General features: G+C 38.5%; 4 protein-coding genes across 7 annotated transcripts in view; 3 read left to right on the top strand and 1 right to left on the bottom strand.

Moving 5' to 3' along the window:
• Positions 1–3,851, top strand: part of LOC113056913 (decaprenyl-diphosphate synthase subunit 2-like) — a 31,125-nt gene extending 27,274 nt beyond the window's left edge. The window contains exon 8 of the mRNA XM_026223836.1: positions 1,987–3,851. Within this exon, the coding sequence (XP_026079621.1) occupies positions 1,987–2,142 (156 nt within the window). The 3' untranslated portion in view covers positions 2,143–3,851. The remainder of the gene's footprint in view (positions 1–1,986) is intronic.
• Positions 3,852–5,596: 1,745 nt separating this feature from the next.
• On the top strand, positions 5,597–10,856 carry LOC113056912 (BEN domain-containing protein 3-like). Of its 2 annotated transcripts, none has more exons than XM_026223835.1 (4): positions 5,597–6,014; positions 6,703–6,757; positions 7,893–8,044; positions 8,181–10,856. In XM_026223835.1, exons 2-4 carry the CDS (start codon positions 6,706–6,708, stop codon positions 10,431–10,433), a joined length of 2,457 nt encoding a protein of 818 aa, XP_026079620.1. In that variant the 5' UTR covers positions 5,597–6,014; positions 6,703–6,705; the 3' UTR covers positions 10,434–10,856. The 2 variants fall into 2 exon arrangements, with proteins under 2 accessions (XP_026079620.1, XP_026079619.1); XM_026223834.1 differs by having other exon boundaries at positions 5,598–6,014; positions 7,890–8,044; positions 8,181–10,855.
• Positions 10,857–12,610: 1,754 nt separating this feature from the next.
• Positions 12,611–14,955, bottom strand: LOC113056911 (uncharacterized protein C6orf203 homolog). The gene is made up of 4 exons (XM_026223833.1): positions 14,855–14,955; positions 14,031–14,467; positions 13,706–13,778; positions 12,611–13,549 (listed from the first exon to the last, which is right to left on the bottom strand). The coding sequence occupies exons 2-4, from the start codon at positions 14,456–14,458 to the stop codon at positions 13,367–13,369; spliced, it is 684 nt and encodes a 227-aa protein (XP_026079618.1). The 5' UTR covers positions 14,459–14,467; positions 14,855–14,955; the 3' UTR covers positions 12,611–13,366.
• Positions 14,956–15,127: 172 nt separating this feature from the next.
• On the top strand, positions 15,128–19,942 carry LOC113057522 (matrilin-3-like). 3 transcript variants are annotated; one of them, XM_026224945.1, is made up of 6 exons: positions 15,128–15,540; positions 16,609–16,998; positions 17,785–18,360; positions 18,655–18,786; positions 19,181–19,282; positions 19,540–19,939. In XM_026224945.1, exons 1-6 carry the CDS (start codon positions 15,366–15,368, stop codon positions 19,587–19,589), a joined length of 1,425 nt encoding a protein of 474 aa, XP_026080730.1. In that variant the 5' UTR covers positions 15,128–15,365; the 3' UTR covers positions 19,590–19,939. The 3 variants fall into 3 exon arrangements, with proteins under 3 accessions (XP_026080730.1, XP_026080731.1, XP_026080732.1); XM_026224946.1 differs by lacking the exon at positions 18,655–18,786 and having other exon boundaries at positions 19,540–19,942; XM_026224947.1 differs by lacking the exon at positions 16,609–16,998 and having other exon boundaries at positions 15,129–15,540; positions 19,540–19,938.
• The last annotated feature ends 289 nt before the right edge of the window (positions 19,943–20,231 follow it).

The raw sequence follows: 20,231 nt of genomic DNA, 5'->3' as shown, positions 1-20,231 counted from the left end.
AGGAAAAAAAAACAGGAAAAGAACTTAATAAACATACTAAATAATATCTTGATGAAAGTCTAAAAAAGCAAACAAGCAAACAAAAAAAAGGGTTAGGGAATAGAAAATACCATTAGCTTAGTATCAGTGTAATTTATCTTGATCCTGTTATTATGTTTCTGTTTTTTGTAATCATTTTAATTTTAGTTAAAGTTTTTGTAATTTGTATAATTTTTTTATATGCGTCCATATATATATATATATATATATATATATATATATATATGTGTGTGTGTGTGTGTGTGTGTGTGTGTGTGCGTGTGTATGTATAAATATATAATACATCAAGTATACTAAATAAAATTATTTATTAATTAAACTATTATTAACTAATTAGAAATTTGCTGAAATGAAAATGCGTTTTTTTTTTTTTTTTTTTTTACAGTATATTTGATTTTATTTCAGTTGACTTGTTTTATTTCAAGTAGTTTTAATGGTTTTAATCTTAGTTTCAGTGTTAGTTAACTATAAAAACAGTAGAGGTAAATAAAAAAAACTCTGGGCCAGCATATAAAAAAAAATTACATTTTATGTGCGTAAGTTAATGTAATCAAGTGTGAATCTGAGGCATACTAAATAAAAATTGAAGAATCGGTAGGTGAAAAACCCTCATTGATCGACCAGTGCTGTGAATAGGAAGTGTTTGTTCTCTGTAACTGATAGCAAGTTTAGAAATTTGATTTCCAAAGTCAGAAGGAGAAGAAAGACAGAAAGCAAGAAAGAAGGGGAGAACAGTTAGAGGCGGTGTGGAGGGGGCAGGAAGAGGAGGAGGGCACAAGCAGCTCGGGTCGCCGTAGAAACAGGATATTAGGGGATAGAGTGGCAGGTTTATTTGTAGAGGAGACAGAGAGACGGTTTGACAGCAGCATCACACAAGATTCTCCTTCAACAGGGCACAGACAGACACATCACCCCCCCCCCCCCCCCACACACACACACATCACATATCTCTGTTATCAGCACATAAATGCGACATTAATCTCTCCAGTATTTCCTGTCTGGTTTGGGTTTTTTTTTGTACATTTGTCTTGGGGGGGTCACGAGGTCATATCTCTGTCTGTCAACCTGAAAATATTCTGTTTAGCATATTGACGTCAAAGAAAACTGTGGATATACAAACAAAAAATTACAGAAATCAGTTGATGTCATCGTCTACCTTCCCCACATCCACGTCTCTCTCTGTCTCCCTGTTTTTGGCTTCCTCTTATGCACATTAGTGAAAGCAGGTCTCTTCTGCTGTTTTTAACTCGAGGCCCCCAAGGGCTTCTTAGCACAACACATCCCAGAATTCATTTAGCAAAATGGCCTCCAGCTAAACATGCTTGTATGTGACAGTGGAGGACTACAAGACCATTTAAGTGAGGAAGAGTGTGGAATATTCTGGGTTTTCTTCTCATTTCAGTTGCATTTTATTTTATTATTGTGATATTTCGGTATTTTACTTACGACATATTGATCATAGAATTTTTTTTACAATGATAGAATCTTTCAAAAAAGCATCACAATTTAAAAAAAAATCGAAATATCTTACTGACCCCCAATTTTTTTAATATTAGTGTATTCTTAATTTAAATAAGAGATTATATTTGTTAACATTAGTTTATGCAAAAGGTATCATGAACTAACACTGAACAACATTTTTACACTGTTTATTAATCTAAGTTCATCTTAATTTATAAATGTATTATTGCTCAGTTAATTTATGTTCTCACATTCTACATTAACTCATTTTAATTGATATATTTTGAAATATTATAAATAAGTATTTATTTTTAGTTCATGATGCCAAACATGTTATTATGCCTTATTATAGTGTTACTATCATTTATTTCACAAGCAGACGCTTGCCTCTAAATTTGGTTAAAAGAACATTACATTTCCTACAGCAGTTTCATCAGTTTGATGGAGTGATATTAAACTGTTTCCTCCTCCTTGCATGTTCTCCAGCTCCGGGGCCTGATAAAGACGGAGAGAGGCGTGAGCCAGGCCCTTGACCTGTGCAGTTACCACGGCAACAAGGCCTTAGAAGCCATGAAGTGCTTCCCATCCTCAGAAGCTCGGTCAGCACTGGAAAACATGGCATGCGCGGTCACCAAGTTCTGAAGATGGTTTCGATCTGGATGTATATATCTGAATCCAATTTCGTTTGATGCAGTTGATTAATGCTTGAGCCTGCCTGGAGGTTGATCATGATTTTTTTCGGGTGCTGTTTTTAGACGACTTGCGTTGGAGTGTTTGCGGCTCCCACCTGCTCTACAGATGATGATTTATATGTGGAACTGATGAGTGTCGCACACATTCAAGTTAACTGGACTCCAACAAATCAACGTCATCTTTTAAAATAAAATGAGTTGTCTTTTTGAAACAAATCAATGTCTCTCTTTAGTCTAAAATTTCTACAATTCCCTGAAGTATTTCACAGAAGACAGTATCTCTATACACCACTTTAAAGAAGACAAACAAACATTATTGATATCGCTGTAAGTTGATTCGTGACCATAGAGAAATGTATTGGTGTTATAGGGGGTGGCATTAATCTAAATGTTTGTCCAAAAACCAATGACAGTTTGTGAGTGAGTGTGTGTGTGTGTTGTGGGTGCCCGGGGTGCTCCAGCAGCAGTGTTGGCAGTAATAATTAATGAGGTGAGTGTGTGACCTGAGTGAATGGGCAGGAAATGCTGCAGTATTGATCAGCTCAGCGAGAGGACTGGCGCCAGCCTGGGCAGCCTGTGGTTTCCCGGGTGACCACGGGGGGGACGACTAGGGTGTGAAGTGGGGCGTAGGCGAGTGACGGTCACCGCCGAAAGCTGCCAGGCCACACATACACGCACATACACACTTGAATTGCTTGAAGGACAGAAAGGGAAGAACATGCATGCAGGAACATCAGTAGCTGAGTTCCTCCCATGTCTCTCTCTGGCCTCGGAAATGTAGGCACGATATTACACTAAGTTTTTTTTGGTAAAAGCGGGACAGCCCTCTGGTCATTCATGAAAGATTCATTTTGGCCTCAAGCAGACCTGAGAAAACTCGCCATGAAAACCTACGAAGACACCTGTCAGAGGCAAACTTTTTGTGCTGTCTTGCCCTGATCAGACTTTGTTCAGACTTTATTATTAGTGTCACTGTGATCTGAATTCCTTATCACAGATCCAACTATCAAACTAAGCATAAAAGAACAATATGAAAGGTCATGAGAGGTCTTTTGATCTTTTGTTTTAAGGAGATCGTGGGTTTTGGGTCTCTACCTCTTGAGATTGTTCGACTCACAATTTAATTCGTTGTGTGGAAGCCTTTTTCATTTAATCAAAGCCAACACTTCATAGCCTGGAAGAAATCAATGTATTTCGTTAGTTTATCATTGCCGGCTTTGTTTGTTACGTGTCTTTCAGTGACCTGGCCTGAAATAAGTACCATAATTTTACATTCTGATTTGTAAAAACCATTTACGTCCTCGTCCTTTTTATTATTATTGCGTGCCATATTATAGCCAGGCTACAGCAAGGTTACAACAACACTAAAATATACTGTAAAAATTTTTACTGTAATGTGATTCAAAATCTACAGCGATTTCTAACAGTGTGGCAATCCGATCCCCTGAAGACATGGTTACCCAGTGGAACAAGCTAGACAGTGTGTGTATGATAGCAGCTCCACTTCAGCACAGCTCATAACTGTTACAACACTCATTTATTCCATACAGACAGGCGACTCTCCGCCTCCTTTATGTGTTTGGGTCTGTGTGAGTTATTTCAGAACTGGAGGAGACTGTGGTCCGAGATCAGTCACCTAGATCTGGTCTCTGTGCATTGAAACTAAATTTTAATGTCGTTGATTTTAATAATAAAATGAATAGGAAGCGCTCTTGTTTTGCATGCGACTCGTATTGTAATATCCACTATGCATAATGCACTAATAGGAATCCTACAGTGAACTGTCAGTTTGATTTTCTTTTCTTTTTGTGTTTATCCAACCGTTTGTTTTTTAGTTTAAACATGGAGGACAGAATACCTGACAATGGATTTAATGTAGCCTACTTTTAAAATGTCTTTAGTAGTTTTATTTTGGCACAAATGCACCACTAAAATATCCTCTCTGGATTTGACACATGCAATTCTTTCTTTCTTGAGATAAAAAATGAGATGAGCCCATGTTGAAATGAGTCTTTAACGAGCAGCGCGAGACTCTCAGTTCACTGCGCGCGCTAGCGTCATCGCATGAGCGCGTGAAGGATCAAACAGCCCACATTACCTGAATAATGACCGGTGGCTCATCACACCCACATCTCGCCACGGCTCCCTGACTTAATGCAGACATCACTAATGCGCGTTACGGGATATTGGCCACATCGTGTGCCGCTGATGAGTGTCTGAGAACAGTCTCGAGAGAGAGAGAGAGAGAGAGAGAGAGAGAGTGAGAGTGCAGAACTGGACTTATTCACTCATTTGCTGCTTTAGTGTTGCTGCGTATAGTGTGTTTTAGTTTGGGTTTGTAACCATGTAGCCTACTTCACCCATAAATAGATCATCACCTATTAATATAGGCTACTGTATAAAGTTGAATTACACCTCCTTGATGTGTATATGGATATTAATTAATTTTATTTTTTCATTTCAATGTAGGCTACTTTATTGGCATGATTGTTTTGCTCCCAAGAATAAAATAAACAAACAAACAATAAAAATAAGTTTTTAATAAAAAAAAATGCGTTCATAAAAAACAATGTCAATTTATATAGTAAATTTGAATAAAAGTAAATATTTGACAGCAAAACGTGTCACACACGCAACTTTGCCCTGCAGTACTTGTCATATCCACTAGACGGCAGTTCATTAGTAAACTGGCTGTAAACATAAAAGTGCAGACACTGGTGCAGTTACAGTTTAATTAAACTATATTTTTATGTTGTTGGATAGTTTTATCTATCATGGACGGGTAGCAAGAATACAGACAGCAATTTTGAACTGAGAAGTGATAACCTTAATCTAAATGAACTTTAGGGGGAAACTATTTAGAATCATGCATTTAATAATGCTTGTGAGATTAGTATTAAAATGTATAGCTAGCTACTACTGATTTATCACTTTTTATTTTTTCTTTTTTTTTATAATGAGAATCATGCATTTTAGGCCTAAATGTTATAGGTGAGATTAACTTAATTTTTTTGAAAGAAAGAAAGAAAAAGGGGAGAAAGAAAACTCGTAAGTCATTAATCAACTAATACTTAATATATATAAAAATATATATATATAAATATATAAACTGAAAACCAAATATTATTAAATGCAAAAAACCTTCTGTGAGAACAAAGTACATCCAAACAATTCGTGGTAGCCTATCGTTTGGTTTTCTTGGTGTTGCTTACATTTCCAATGTCATTACTCAGAATTGGTCATTTATTTAACTGTACCACCTTCAAATCAATAATGTTTTAGAATATAAAAACAAAATGCACTATAAAAGGTAAATATATATATTTCCTAATATATTTAAAATCTCATATTTATTAATTATTATTTAAAAGGTTTTTGTTTTTTTATACATAAAGCATGGTTATTACAAGTTTTCTAAAACAAATTCAACTCCATAATGTTACTGCTCTGTGGTCACAGGAGTCTGACGCTGGTGATTTTACACTCGTGGATCTCAGGCGCGCGACTCGAGGGAATGACTAGTGTGTCACGAGAAGTCCCACGCCACATAGCGCACTCCGCGTGTTTCACTGCCACGGCGCAGCAGCTCAGAGATTCACGTGGGGTGGGCTGACAAAAACACACAGCAAACCCACAGCTGTGCGGAAATGACACAGTAGTCTACCGTCACGTCACGCGAGAGGGCACTGACTAGAGAAAAAAAAAAAAGCTGCGGAGAGAAACACGGACAACAGTTCCCGTGGACAAATCCACTGGATTTAAAGACGCGAGCATGGCTAATGCCTCATAACCTACTGCACACGGCTGCCCGGAGTCGAAAAGGTGAGTTTGATTTCCACCGAGCAGGTAGTTTATGCGTGCCGTGATGCGGGAGACGGAGCGAAAACTCATCGGTGGATGTTTTTCTTGCCGCGTCACGCAAGAGGGAGAGTTGCGCACGGTGGACGGAGGGAGGGGAAACACGAGACAGAAGGGCAGCAGTCCGTTATTACAGCAAAAACAACAACAAAAAGAGTAGGTCATTTTCTTAAGACGTGCAGTCCACAAGAAGGAACGCAGTAGGGAGCCTCTTGTCCGTCTGTCTCCGCGGTTGTACCGATCCGTGGGGTTTCCACTGGAAGAATGAGGAAGTGGAGCCGGTGGACGGGGTCGGCACGGTGAAGCAGCGCCGCTCCGGTGCTCTGGCGAGACTTCACGGTGCAAGACATGAAAACCAAATAGGAAAAGAATCTCACAGAACTTCACCCTGAAGAACTCTGAGAATAAAGTTTTACACGCTTGCCATGACGTTTGTGTGCAGTCGTTTGTGACACGGTCTTCACTGTCTTTAAGCAGGACACATGTTTCCTTTTTAAAACAAATTATTATTTTATCGATTTGACAGTCAGCCATTCCCCGAACAGCTGTTATTACCGACAAGTGCATTAAGATAGGAGTATATAAGAAATATATGTGGTCATATTAGATGTGTGACTATCAGGTAATATCAGTCTTGTGTGTCTCTTCCCAGGACATGAGCTCTTCTGTGTGCAGGGTTAATGCAGACGGACAAGTGCCTGATAAAAGTATGTAAATACCGATTCACACTAAAATCATTCTCACGACTTTAGTTAAACATCACAATATTTCTGTCTAGTAACATGCATCACATTGAAACAAACAGTCCAAATAAACTTATCCAGTGAATTGAACTGACTAGCCTTAACAGCAAATGAAGATTTATTTAAAGTATTTACCTGCTATTAGGATCACTGGTGATTGAATCACATGAAACCGAAATCAGCACTAAATACAGGTATAAATAACATTTAGGAGAGACAGAACATCAGATGTTGTTAAAAAGACATGACATTGCATTTGTGGTGTAAATACTTAACTGTAAAATCAACCACTGCCATAAAACAATGGTTGTAATTTGCAGCTGGTTATATATTCATCTTTGAAGACACCTTTCTTATTTTGTATGGAATGTTGCCATGTTTATTCTAAATAATTTATCCGTGCACAAAATTTTATGTATAGTGTGCCCACATGATCTTTACATCGAAAATATTAACTTCCCTTGCCATGATATGTATTTTCTAATGACTTGTGCTCCAGCACACTTTCCAGCAACCTGTGACTCCACATCAATCCACAGCAGTTAACAAGTGACAATGCTCCAATCAATTCTCTGTGGACAAAATCAAGTACCGCCCTATATATTTTTTTGCGTTCAAGAAGCCATTGCACTCTACAGGAAGACAAAGCAATCAGAATTTCAAATTCATGCTGACAATAGTGAAAAAGCATGAAAAGAGGATTTGTGTACATTCACACTTCAACAAACTTTTTTTTTCTCGTTTGCCTGATATCAATATGCATTAGCAAAGATCATTTGAAACACTTTCAATAGTCCAATTTATAGAGGTGCTTCACTAAAACAACTTGAATTCTTGTCAAATCATCACATTTGTAAATAGCAGAAAGATAAAATAACATAAAGAGAGAAAAAGGCAAAGGGTCACCGATGATGCATGTTACTACCAGTTGCAAATGTCTTGGCTGATCATTTCAGATCAACTGAGACAGATACCAGATAAAAAAATTTGGTCAGAGTTTTCGGCTTCCTCATTACAGTTATACAGATTTGTGAGATGATGTCTTTCGGTGTTCCTCAGCATTCTTGATAGTTTTGAACACTTGGCTTTTCTCCAGAAGTTAAAGTCGAGAAAGATGCAGAGGATGTTATTGAAAACACAGAGGGGAAGATGGATAGCTTCTTTAAGTGCATTACAAAAAGATCAGCAACACACGCAGTCTCTGAGGTGGAAGGGCCTAGTAGCGGAAAGAGGGTCAAGGTGACAACACAGGTAAGATGAAGTGCCTATAATGAAAAGGAACATTTGTTTCAATCAAAACTTTATTTTTCTAATGGCTTAATTTGCTGAAGAGCAGGTTAGGTCTGGTCTGATTTTTCTTCTGCAACATCTCACACTTACTTTCCAGGCAGGAGAACATCTCCTTGACAGCAGTTCAGATAATGGAAGCAGGTCATGTTCTCACAGTCACAGATTATCTCCACAGGAGAAGATTCCCATCTCTTCATACAGGAAACCACTCTACAGCATCACACATCGCATTTCTGAGCGTAAAACTGCATCCAATCTGGACCAGCACGGAGCCCACAATGGAGTCAGAGCAAGCCATAATGGTGTTCACTTACAAAAACTGGGGAACTCTAGAAAGCAGCACATGTTTAAGGCTTCCACTAATGTGGGGGTCACAGGGTCTCCTGCTGCCTTGGATTCTCACCTCTACCCACTCATCGAGAAGATGTTCTTCCTCCTGAACACGCTGAATTCCAGCATGACCCAGCTGCACAGTAAGGTGGATTTGCTCTCGCTTGAAGTGACGCGCATCAAAAAGCAGATGAAGCCCTCCGAGATGGTTATGGAATTTCAGCCTCCTCCTGAATACCAGCTGACAAGCGAAGAACTCACCCAGTTGATGGAGCAAACGTCCACTGCGGGAGATCTCGGCTGCAGACTCCTCGTTCAACTGTTCCCAGAACGTTTCACAGCAAAAGAATGCGCACACGGCTGCAGCACTTGCAGCCTTACAACCAAACGGACATTAGATTCATTGCACCTTCAGCTAATACGTAACTATGTGGAAGTCTGCTACCCGCTGGTGAAAAATGAAAACGTCTGGCAGACGGAGTGCTTGCTACAGATCAATGATTTCTTGAATCGTTTCTGGGCTCAGAAGGACATGGAGAGTGGTCATATGTGTGACAAACAGGCTCCAGTGCTTGTCGGGTTTGACCCGGAACCCAATCATGCTTGTAATTTCATCAATGAAGAAACCCAGGATGAGACTCTTTCCCTCAACTCTGGAGAGAACAACGATGTTCATCTCAATGTCAGTTCAGATGTAGTGTTTGACCAACATGAGGCAGACTCTGAAGACTTGACTTCGCCGAAGGAGCTTGTTGTGTTTTTGTTGAACAGACTCTTTCCGGAGGTGTTTGAGGAGGGCAAGTTGCCAGAGGGCCACACCAGCATTGGACAGTTGATCACGGACTCAGACAGACTAGAAATTATACGCAAATACATGGAGGCCAATTTCCCTGATATCCCAGAAGAAACCTGGCTGCAGCTGTGCGTACAACGAATGGAGGAAGCACTGGAGAATGCTTCAGTCAATGGCAGCAGTTGTGACAACCGAGAAATGTATGACATCACTCGTCTACCTGATAACATCTCCATTGTTAAGATCAGTGATCTGTGTGATTACGAGAAACCAAATCGCAGGTCTAAGAAATCGTGGCTGGAGCCTGTGGATTTTGACAAACTGGAGATTCCTCCTCCGGACTTTAAAGTTCCTCAGGAGTATTTACTTACTAAGGAACAGCTGAAGAATAACTATGAAAGCAGTTTATCAATTGGGAACTTTGCATCTCGACTCCTGGTTCTCATGTTCCCTGAGCTCTTTACTTATGAGAATGCACGAAAATACTACAACTGCAGTGGCTCTCTAGGAAAGAAACAGCTGGATCCCCTACGAATCAGTCTCATCCGGCATTACGTCCAGCTGCTTTACCCACAAGCTAAGAACGACCGTGTGTGGACCCTTGAGTTTGTCGGCAAACTTGATGAGCGCTGTAGGCGACGGGATACTGACCAACGACGTTCATACCAGCAACAACGGAAGGCCTGTTCACCTGACCAAGAGCCTGACCCAAAAGACTCGCTGCTAACAGCTGGGCAAATCAATGTTCTCAGTTCAGATCGACTAAAAGAGGACTTTGAAGTCCTCTCTTCACCTCTGGAGAAAAGCAGCAAGGACTTCTGCAAAATTCCTCTGGAGGACCTTTCAGTGTCAGCCCCAGACTTCCCAGTGCCTTCTGAGTACCTGCTCACGGATGCTGAAGTGAGGGAAATTGTCCAACAGAGTCTGTCTGTGGGGAATTTTGCTGCTCGCCTTCTCGTCCGTCTTTTCCCAGAACTTTTCACGCAGGAAAATTTACGGCTGCAGTACAACCACTCTGGGGCCTGCAACAAGAAACAGCTGGACCCTGTGCGTCTTCAACTCATCCGGCATTACGTGGAGGCTGTCTACCCAGTTGACAAAATGGAGGAAGTGTGGCACTACGAATGCGTGCCAAGCATCGACGAGCGCTGCAGGCGCCCCAATCGCAAGAAATGTGACATTCTTAAGAAGGCAAAGAGATCAAACAACACTGTGACTTATACTTAGACAATGTTCCTGCTAAACGCAGACCTGTTTTACTATATTTTACACAACATACCTGTTATTTGCACAAGTCCATGAGCTGAAGCATATTGAAACTTTTTCTTGTTTAAAAGGTCTAGGTCGGCTGGTCGAGTTCACATCCATGGCCTTAAACAGGATGGTTTGTAAGGTGACAAAGTTGGTGATTGAAGCCACTATCACATGACAGTGAAATATTAGTGTTACTATTTATATGCCAAAATATTATTGATATTATTCTAATGTCTAATTAATAGATAAGCTAAGGTTAGCCTTAATCAACTTAAATGGAAACATTTAGTTTTTAAAAAGAATAGGTCACTTTAGTTTCAGGTGAGGGCAGAGATGATTTATATATATACAGTCTTGTTCAAAATAATAGCAGTACAATGTGACTAACCAGAATAATCAAGGTTTTTCGTATATTTTTTTATTGCTACGTGGCAAACAAGTTACCAGTAGGTTCAGTAGATTGTCAGAAAACAAATGAGACCCAGCATTCATGATATGCACGCTCTTAAGGCTGTGCAATTGGGCAATTAGTTGAATTAGTTGAAAGGGGTGTGTTCAAAAAAATAGCAGTGTGGCATTCAATCACTGAGGTCATCAATTTTGTGAAGAAACCGGTGTGAATCAGGTGGCCCCTATTTAAGGATGAAGCCAACACTTGTTGAACATGCATTTGAAAGCTGAGGAAAATGGGTCGTTCAAGACATTGTTCAGAATAACAGCGTACTTTGATTAAAAAGTTGATTAGAGAGGGGAAAACCTATAAAGAGGTGCAAAAAATGATAGGCTGTTCAGCTAAAATGATCTCCAATGCCTTAAAATGGAGAGCAAAACCAGAGAGACGTGGAAGAAAACGGAAGACAACCATCAAAATGGATAGAAGAATAACCAGAATGGCAAAGGCTCAGCCAATGATCACCTCCAGGATGATCAAAGACAGTCTGGAGTTACCTGTAAGTACTGTGACAGTTAGAAGACGTCTGTGGGAAGCTAATCTATTTTCAAGAATCCCCCGCAAAGTCCCTCTGTTAAAAAAAAGGCATGTGCAGAAGAGGTTACAATTTGCCAAAGAACACATCAACTGGCCTAAAGAGAAATGGAGGAACATTTTGTGGACTGATGAGAGTAAAATTGTTCTTTTTGGGTCCAAGGGCCACAGGCAGTTTGTGAGACGACCCCCAAACTCTGAATTCAAGCCACAGTACACAGTGAAGACAGTGAAGCATGGAGGTGCAAGCATCATGATATGGGCATGTTTCTCCTACTATGGTGTTGGGCCTATTTATCGCATACCAGGGATCATGGATCAGTTTGCATATGTTAAAATACTTGAAGAGGTCATGTTGCCCTATGCTGAAGAGGACATGCCCTTGAAATGGTTGTTTCAACAAGACAATGACCCAAAACACACTAGTAAACGGGCAAAGTCTTGGTTCCAAACCAACAAAATTAATGTTATGGAGTGGCCAGCCCAATCTCCAGACCTTAATCCAATTGAGAACTTGTGGGGTGATATCAAAAATGCTGTTTCTGAAGCAAAACCAAGAAATGTGAATGAATTGTGGAATGTTGTTAAAGAATCATGGAGTGGAATAACAGCTGAGAGGTGCCACAAGTTGGTTGACTCCATGCCACACAGATGTCAAGCAGTTTTAAAAAACTGTGGTCATACAACTAAATATTAGTTTAGTGATTCACAGGATTGCTAAATCCCAGAAAAAAAAATGTTTGTACAAAATAGTTTTGAGTTTGTACAGTCAAAGGTAGACACTGCTATTTTTTTGAACACACCCCTTTCAACTAATTGGCCAATTGCACAGCCTTAAGAGCGTGCATATCATGAATGCTGGGTCTTGTTTGTTTTCTGACAATCTACTGAACCTACTGGTAACTTGTTTGCCACGTAGCAATAAAAAATATACTAAAAACCTTGATTATTCTGGTTAGTCACATTGTACTGCTATTATTTTGAACAAGACTGTATATATATATATATATATATATATATATGTTTTAAGTTGTAGCAATGTTGCAGCACTGACTTTTTCCTGATTATCAACATACTGAAGTATATAGGAAGTAAATCTTACTTAACTATAGCACCAGGTTATATGTTATATATTTTTTAATAAAAATTCACTTTCTAGCCAAGATGTGTTACATGTTCCTTTTTATTTGACTTCAGATACACAAGTGAGGGACAATAGGAGCCTTTTACAGTCAGAGAAATTCATAAAAATACCTAAGGGAAGATTTTATCTTTGATGTTTTTCAAGAATAAATGTATGTTCTTTGAATAATCCACCACTGACCATTATAATGAAGAAAAAAAGAAATAAATACAGTTTAGAAACTGTATTTGTTTTGACACATTTTTTAAATTTATTTTCGGCATAAATGCTCTGCAAAAACCTTTTAACATTTCCCATTTTTGTCTGGTAATCTAAGTGCAGTTGTATACAAAGGGACTCTGTGCCCTTTCTGAAAACTGCTCACTGAAAACCTACCAATGTCATAAAGATAATGATGAAAACGAAATAAGGGATCAGAAAACAACCGATATCCCAAACACTATCTGATTCATCCCACAATGTTATTTTGCGAATCAAGTAAGTATTAGGAAAAAAATAAAAAAATAAATATAACCAAAACCACTGCTAAATAATAAGTGTTCCATTTGTGACCTGTAAAGTTAAAAAAACTCCTTTAAGTAGTATGAAACAGTAGAGCTACTGTCAAGTGAATAGATGTGAGAAAGACATCATTTCATTTTTTGGGCATAGAAAACATCTCATTAAATCCTCAATCTGCAGTTTCAGAATCAAATGGTTGGAGAGTGGAATAAGAAATACCAGTTTTGTCCTATTTTCTGATCTTTCACGTCTCAAACTAGTCACGGAAATTAATCTTTACTGCTTGTACACATCCTTTCTGGGAAGTTGTAGGTGTTTCCAGGTTCTTAGAAGGACTCTCTGCTTTTCTGCATCTCTAGTCTCCCCGACCACCTTTTTTAAGATCACTCTCTTCAGCAAGATTGTGTCCATTTCCTTGTCCTCATTTAGGATCAGATCCAGTGTATCCCCAACTTTAACCTGTAGGAGGCAAAATATAATGTTAAATTAAGGTGCTTATTCTAATCAGCACTCAGATTAATTGAGTAATGGGAAGACATCCAGAATTTGTTCAGCTAGTCTTACATATTTTTGAAGAAAGTTCTTTGATTATTCCACTAGAGGGTGCTGACTCACCATTTTGCTCTTCTTGGTGAGTTTCTGACCATTCAGTCTTAATTTGAGGTTATAGAAAGCATCCTCCACACCACTGTAAATGACATACATGTGTTAGTCACTGCCAATGGTCAAAACACCACAAACTAAATGTACAGCCTGAGAAAAAGGAGAGAGTAATTTGAGCAAAGATTAAATACGAACGTCATCAAGCCATTCTCTGATCAGGTTCTATGAGGTAAAAACTAGGAGTTACATCTGCAATTTGAACTGAAAACATTAGTTTGCAACTCATCAGTGTGGCAGAATTAATGTCTGAACATGATGGACAGTTTCTCCGACTTACTTTCGTGCAATGTCCAATCCAGTCTTCAAAACCAGATCGAAACGTAGAGACTGCACAGTTTTCTCATGGTCTTTATAGTCTTTTGGCAGGCCTGGGTCATCTGGAAGCTCATCCTCATAATCACTAGCCTCTGCATCTTCCTGTTCCTCCTCCTCCTCCTCCTGCTGCACTGCTTTCTGCTTCCCTTTCTTTCTCGTGCTCTTGAGCCGGGTCTGATGGAGAGACCAGCTCTGCCGAGTGTCCCATGATTTCAGCCACATAGCTGTCCGGTGTGTCTGGGGTGTGTCTGAACCCCATAACTGACGCGCGTGTAATGTTCGCGGGCACCACATGCTGAGACCAGAGGCTTGGCACGGTGTGAGCAGCTGCAGGGAGTTCAGTCTGCCTAGCTGCCGCAGGGCCAGCGCCTGCACTGACAGACTCTGCATACTGGAACACTGAACACAGACACGAGAAAAGAGCGAACTGTTGACATGCACGCACACTTCACATTCTTCAAAGTAACGTTACCAAGATTCAGCTCTAAATGCTCTGGACGTATTTTAAACCAACACTGCGTATCCTTCTCCAGAAACTGATTTAAGGAGGGAAATGTCAATGATATTTAAGTAACGTTACAGACATAAGGAAAAGCATGATATAATATGTGAAAATCTGACATATTCTCATGAGGACAATATCATTAGACATTGCATAGACAGCAACTCATAATGTGTTTGTACCACAAACCACTGCTCACGATAAAACTTAAGGAGGATTCACTATCAACAAATGCAAAAGCAACACTTGTTTAGTTAACAACGACTTAAAAAAGATAATTTTACCTAACTGAGTTGAGAGATCTCCCCTTGACTCTCTAATTTCGAGTTGACCAACGAGCACAGTAAAAACAAACCACAAACCAGCAGCCGCTTCTGTGGTAGTAGTAGTGCAATTCTACAGCGCCCCCTAGAGTCGGGATGAATTATTATACACAATGCAGAATTATGCTTCTGCGTTGTTATAATATATATTTAATTATATTTTAGCATTAGGGTTTTAGAAATATAAAGTTGTTTATATAAAATAATAAAGGGTCCAGAATTTCCAGAATCCTTTGGGCACAATGTGTACTATCTATGCAGTTCTAGTGGTTGGCTATTCTGCACTACATCTATAGAAGACCTAAACGCCCGCCCAGTCAAACGCACTTGTTTCTCTGGATTGGTGGCTCGCGTTGGATGTCTGGGGGCCAACGGCTTTAAAACATCATGTGAGCGCCTCCTCCTGTCGAAACTCTCACAGTGGGTCGGAATAAACACAAGAACAGAGATTCCTGCATCCATCTTCATCAACATGACATGCTTTATTTGCATTTCTGTCTTTTGTTTGTCTGCATTTTTAATGGAGGCGCAGGGTACATATGGCCCTTACTTAAGGAACCATAACCAGCTTTACGGAGACCGACAGAGATCTCACTTCACCCCCAATGTGCCTGTTCCTGGACACGGCAATTCCATCAACTTTGGAGGTAATGATAATAATAATTATTTTATTTATTATACGGTTATAGGTCACTTTATTATTATTATTATTATTATTATTATTAAAATAATGTGAAATCTACACTTGTAATTATTTTTAAGCCTTGATTGAAATTAATAGTTAAAATATGAGTATTATAATAAATAAAAAAATTTAAAACTAGAGTAAAATAGTGAAAAGCAGAACTTCTTTTTTTAATGGCATTAGTGCTCTTCAGGAACAAAAACTAACCTACTGTAGCATACTTTAATCCTGTAAAATTATGTAATCTACACACAGCTGGACTTTCTATTTTACAGTAGGCCTATTATTAGCGTTGTTTTTTTTTTGTCTTTCTCAATGATTGCTTAATGATAGATCAGAGACCTTTAGACTTCTAAAACCTTGGGAACAGTGATTCTAGAAGCTATTGCATTACAGTAATAATTAAAGCATAAAAATCTTGTTTTCTATTGTTCATTAAAAATCGTATTAATGTTACTTGTTTAATTGACTTCGCAAAATGATGGCTCTAGATGATTTGTGAGCTTTAAGAAAATTCTTTCAGAACTGTACTACATTCATTCTTTTTCCTTAAATTTGTGTAATATCTTTTAACTGAAATCATTAATGTAGCAATGCTAAATACTTCTGTCCCTTAAATACAATATTTATTATTATTATTATTTTTTAATTAGAAGTGGATCTGGAGCTACAATGTGTTTTTCCTTCAGGTTGACATGTTAATGTTGCAGTCATTCACAGAGAACCTCTGAACAGGCAATTGACCTTGCCTCACTGCTTGAAAATGCTTTTGCTAACAACCAAAAAGTGTCACCTTAAACCCACATCAATATCATTTTGCTTTAAACCAATAGTAATGGCTTACTTTAATGCTTCTCTCCCTCCTTTCTTATTCTAATTCTCCTTTTCATGCTCCCACCTTGTCTTTCTCCTTTGTTTTTTACTTTTCATCTGTCTATGGATTCTCCGCTTTTTCTCTCTTTTTACTCTTTGTATTTCTATGTTTCTGTTTACCCTCTCTTTCGCTCACTTTCTCTATAACCAAACAAAGCTCATGGCTTTAATCACAGGTTTTACAGCTATCATCATCGCAACCCTCATCAGCATCATCCCCAGCGGCCGCCCTGGAAAGGGCCTCCCTTTATCTACCACCGTCCTGTCTTACCAGTCCGACCCATCTCACCTGTCCATCCTGTCCGGTCAGTTGTGCCCACACCTCCCAGAATTCTGGTGGTGCTACCTGTCCCTACAGTGCCCATGCCACTCACCAAGGTAGCCACCCTACCCCCTCCACCTCCAACACAGACTACAACCACTACAACCACAGCAACCACAACAACCACAGCAATCACAACAACCACAACAACCACAGCAACCACTCCAGAGCCGGTCAGTACCCCTCATGGCACACCTGCCCCTGCCGAACCTTCCACTGACCCAGGTAGACCAATCCCACCCCACCGGGTGCAGACGACCAGTCTGGTCCTCTTAAGTCCCTCTTAATAATATTACTCTTCTTTTCTTTCTCTCTCTCTTTTCAAGGGGAAATCATAAACAAGTGAATGGTCATTTATAGGGTTATAACAATATATTCATGCCACAATTCAGTTTGATACACAACACTGATTTTACAATATGATGCTCTCTCAATACTTGTAGTATCACAATCAGTTAAAGTTGTACAGTTTTTTATTTATTACTTCTAAGATGTATGATAAAAGAAAATCGTTCAAGATTTGTTAAAAGTTACCCATCCTCTGACCATCCAAGATGTAGATGAGTTTGTTTTTTTAACAGAACATATTGTGAGAAATTTTGCATTACTTGCTCACCAGTCGATCCTCAGCAATGAATGGGTGCCGTCAGAATGCAAGTCTTCTATTGCATTATTTTTCTTTATTATACACAAAATTGTCACTATCCATCATACATGTTGCATTTTTGTATTGCGATATGTTGTTATACCTCTGGTCATTTAGCATTGAACAAGCAGGACAAATGGCATTAATGAGGCCATTTTTGCTAATGCCAAGCTTATCGTCAACAGAAATGCAATTGTTTAGCACAAATGGGATTAACTCAGTTTATTTCTTTTTTTATTTACAGCTCTGCACTAACTGAGGAGCCTCTCTCTCTCTTTTTTTCTTTCAGCATCAGACTTTGCACTTTTTAATCATTTTAATGATAATGTGACACAATTTTTCAATGAATTACTTATGTCTTACAGCTCCAGCACAGCTCTGCAAGAGCCGTCCTCTAGACCTGGTTTTTATCATTGACAGTTCTCGTAGCGTCCGTCCTGCAGAGTTCGAAAAGGTCAAAATCTTCCTCTCTGAAATGGTTGATTCTCTTGATATCGGAACCGATGCCACACGAGTTGCCCTGGTCAACTACGCCAGCACTGTCAACATTGAGTTCCTTCTGAAAAAGTTCTTCAGTAAGGCCGAGGTCAAGCAGGCCTTCTCCCGTATTGATCCACTCTCAACAGGAACTATGACTGGCCTGGCTATCAAAACCGCCATGGAGCAGGTTTTTACAGAGGGTGCTGGGGCCCGGCCACTAAAAAAGAACATCGGTAAGGTGGCCATCATTGTGACCGATGGAAGGCCGCAAGATAAAGTTGAAGAGGTGGCAGCAGCAGCAAGGGCTTCTGGAATTGAAATATATGCTGTCGGAGTGGACAGAGCAGATATGCGGTCTCTTAAACAGATGGCCAGTCAGCCTCTGGATGACCATGTGTTCTATGTGGAGACATATGGAGTGATCGAGAAACTAACATCTAAGTTCAGGGAGACACTCTGTGGTAAGAGAATAAAGATCCTATTTTGTTGGGGAAAACTGTTTATAATCAATTAGATCATGTTTTAATTTAATAATAAAAAAAATTGTATTATAAAAATATCTCAACTGTAATTATTTAAATTATATTTCTATAAATACATTTAATTTGAAATTAAACAAATTCCTCACTGACTGATCAATAATGTTTAATATAATAAATATTTTAATATATAATATTATTTCATATGTAATATTGAATTTTTTTTTTGGTTGGTCAATAGTGATGTGTTTTTTGCTGATTCCGTTGAATTTACAGGTTTCGATGCTTGTGCGCTTGGGCACAACTGCCAACATATTTGTGTCAACAACAATGCCTCTTATTTCTGCAAGTGCAGAGAGGGATATGTAATCAACTCTGACAAGAAAACGTGCTCTAAGCAGACCAATGGTTTGTCAAAAAATATGCATCAAATCATTAGAAAATTTGATGCATATCATGAAGAATATATTTTTTGATGCATTCTGAAGAAATGCATCCAGTAACTTTTGTGCACAGAAATGCTTTTTGGATGAAAATAAGTAATAATATATTTCAAATAAAAATGCCATTGAAATCAGACATTTTATCTGAATTATAAATCAATGTGTTTAATGGAATGTTTAATGGAGTGCCCTGGAATGTTTATGTTTATGTGCTCTAATAGTTTGTTTTTAAAATTGTCATTATACATGCAGTGATAATACTTACATGTATGCCAATGATGACGGCTATAAATTGAGGAGTGAAGAAAAGATTGGTAGCATTTTAAGTTCACAGTAAAACATGTCTGTTTCTTTTACAGAAGAGGCAAGAGGAGATCTGACTGAGAATGCCTGCATGTGTGAAGCTCAGATCGCATTTCAGAGGAAGATCCAGAACAGTATACAATCTCTCACCAGCAGACATATCCTTTCAGATTAATACAGCATTTGTTTGCCACCTATCCTAATTGAATAACTCTCTCAGTCTGATAAACTTTCCATGTCCTGAGAGTTTTATTTTTTGTTTTATTTTTTTTGCAGCAGTCACATAGTGGACAGGGTTTATGATGTTTTAATAGTCATATTGGTTTCTCTCCAAAGCTGGTGTTCATCAGGAAATCAATCCAAATAGTAATCCTGATGATCATGACGGGTGATGTTTTTCTTAACTGTTACTTACTGGATGACATCTCAAACAGAGTGCAGCAGTTTGATCTCCGTCGTGCCTAGAGAGGAGGATGGGACTGTAAACAGCTTGTTCTAAAAAGAAAGAAGAAGCAAAAGAAGAAAAAAACAACAACAATTTAATCTCTCATTAGCTGCCTACAATGTATCCCATGTATTCCCCATTTTGATTGTTTAATCTTAGGCTACTTCATATTCTGCTTATAATTATTGTAGATTCTGTTATATTCTGAGTATGATATTTGAGTTATCATCATAAATCAAATTCACTTTGCTGACCCAAAGTGTTACATGTTTTAAATAAATTTCCTTTTGTTTTGGGAAAAAAATAGTAAATGTAATAATAAAATGTAAAGAAAACACATCATTTTCATTTTATTTTGTTGCCTATTTTAATTACTTGCACACACACACACACACCCACACACATTAACAAATTCTAACAAATAAAAATATTCTTTGATGTTATTTTCTTTTTTGTGTTATATTTGCATTAAAGGCTAACATATTATATTAGTTGTGCTTGGTGTGACAGTGACTGTAAACTATTGAAAAAGTTTTTTTCTTAGCCTACTCTTTGTAACTAGCTAATTAATACTTTGAATAAATACCAAAATGCTGTTTGAATTACTTTGGGATGTAGTTAAACATGTCAATGTGCAGGAAATGGCAACTTTCCATAATGTA

This window comes from Carassius auratus, chromosome 38, assembly GCF_003368295.1.
Source record: "Carassius auratus strain Wakin chromosome 38, ASM336829v1, whole genome shotgun sequence".
Classification (NCBI taxonomy): Eukaryota; Metazoa; Chordata; class Actinopteri; order Cypriniformes; family Cyprinidae; genus Carassius; species Carassius auratus.
The sequence above is the reverse complement of the archived record's forward strand: the minus strand, read 5'-3'. Positions and strand labels throughout refer to the sequence as shown.

Coding starts and splice junctions, on each gene's coding strand:
- LOC113056912 (XM_026223834.1), top strand. CDS start 6,706: ATGAGCTCTTCTGTGTGCAGGGTTAATGCAGACGGACAAGTGCCTGAT. Junction 6,758..7,889: donor CGGACAAGTGCCTGATAAAA/GTATGTAAATAC, acceptor GCTTTTCTCCAG/AAGTTAAAGTCGAGAAAGAT. Junction 8,045..8,180: donor GGGTCAAGGTGACAACACAG/GTAAGATGAAGT, acceptor CTTACTTTCCAG/GCAGGAGAACATCTCCTTGA.
- LOC113056911 (XM_026223833.1), bottom strand. CDS start 14,458: ATGCAGAGTCTGTCAGTGCAGGCGCTGGCCCTGCGGCAGCTAGGCAGA. Junction 13,779..14,030: donor GGATTGGACATTGCACGAAA/GTAAGTCGGAGA, acceptor TGTCATTTACAG/TGGTGTGGAGGATGCTTTCT. Junction 13,550..13,705: donor TCACCAAGAAGAGCAAAATG/GTGAGTCAGCAC, acceptor TGCCTCCTACAG/GTTAAAGTTGGGGATACACT.
- LOC113057522 (XM_026224945.1), top strand. CDS start 15,366: ATGACATGCTTTATTTGCATTTCTGTCTTTTGTTTGTCTGCATTTTTA. Junction 18,361..18,654: donor GTTCAGGGAGACACTCTGTG/GTAAGAGAATAA, acceptor TTGAATTTACAG/GTTTCGATGCTTGTGCGCTT. Junction 18,787..19,180: donor GTGCTCTAAGCAGACCAATG/GTTTGTCAAAAA, acceptor TTTCTTTTACAG/AAGAGGCAAGAGGAGATCTG.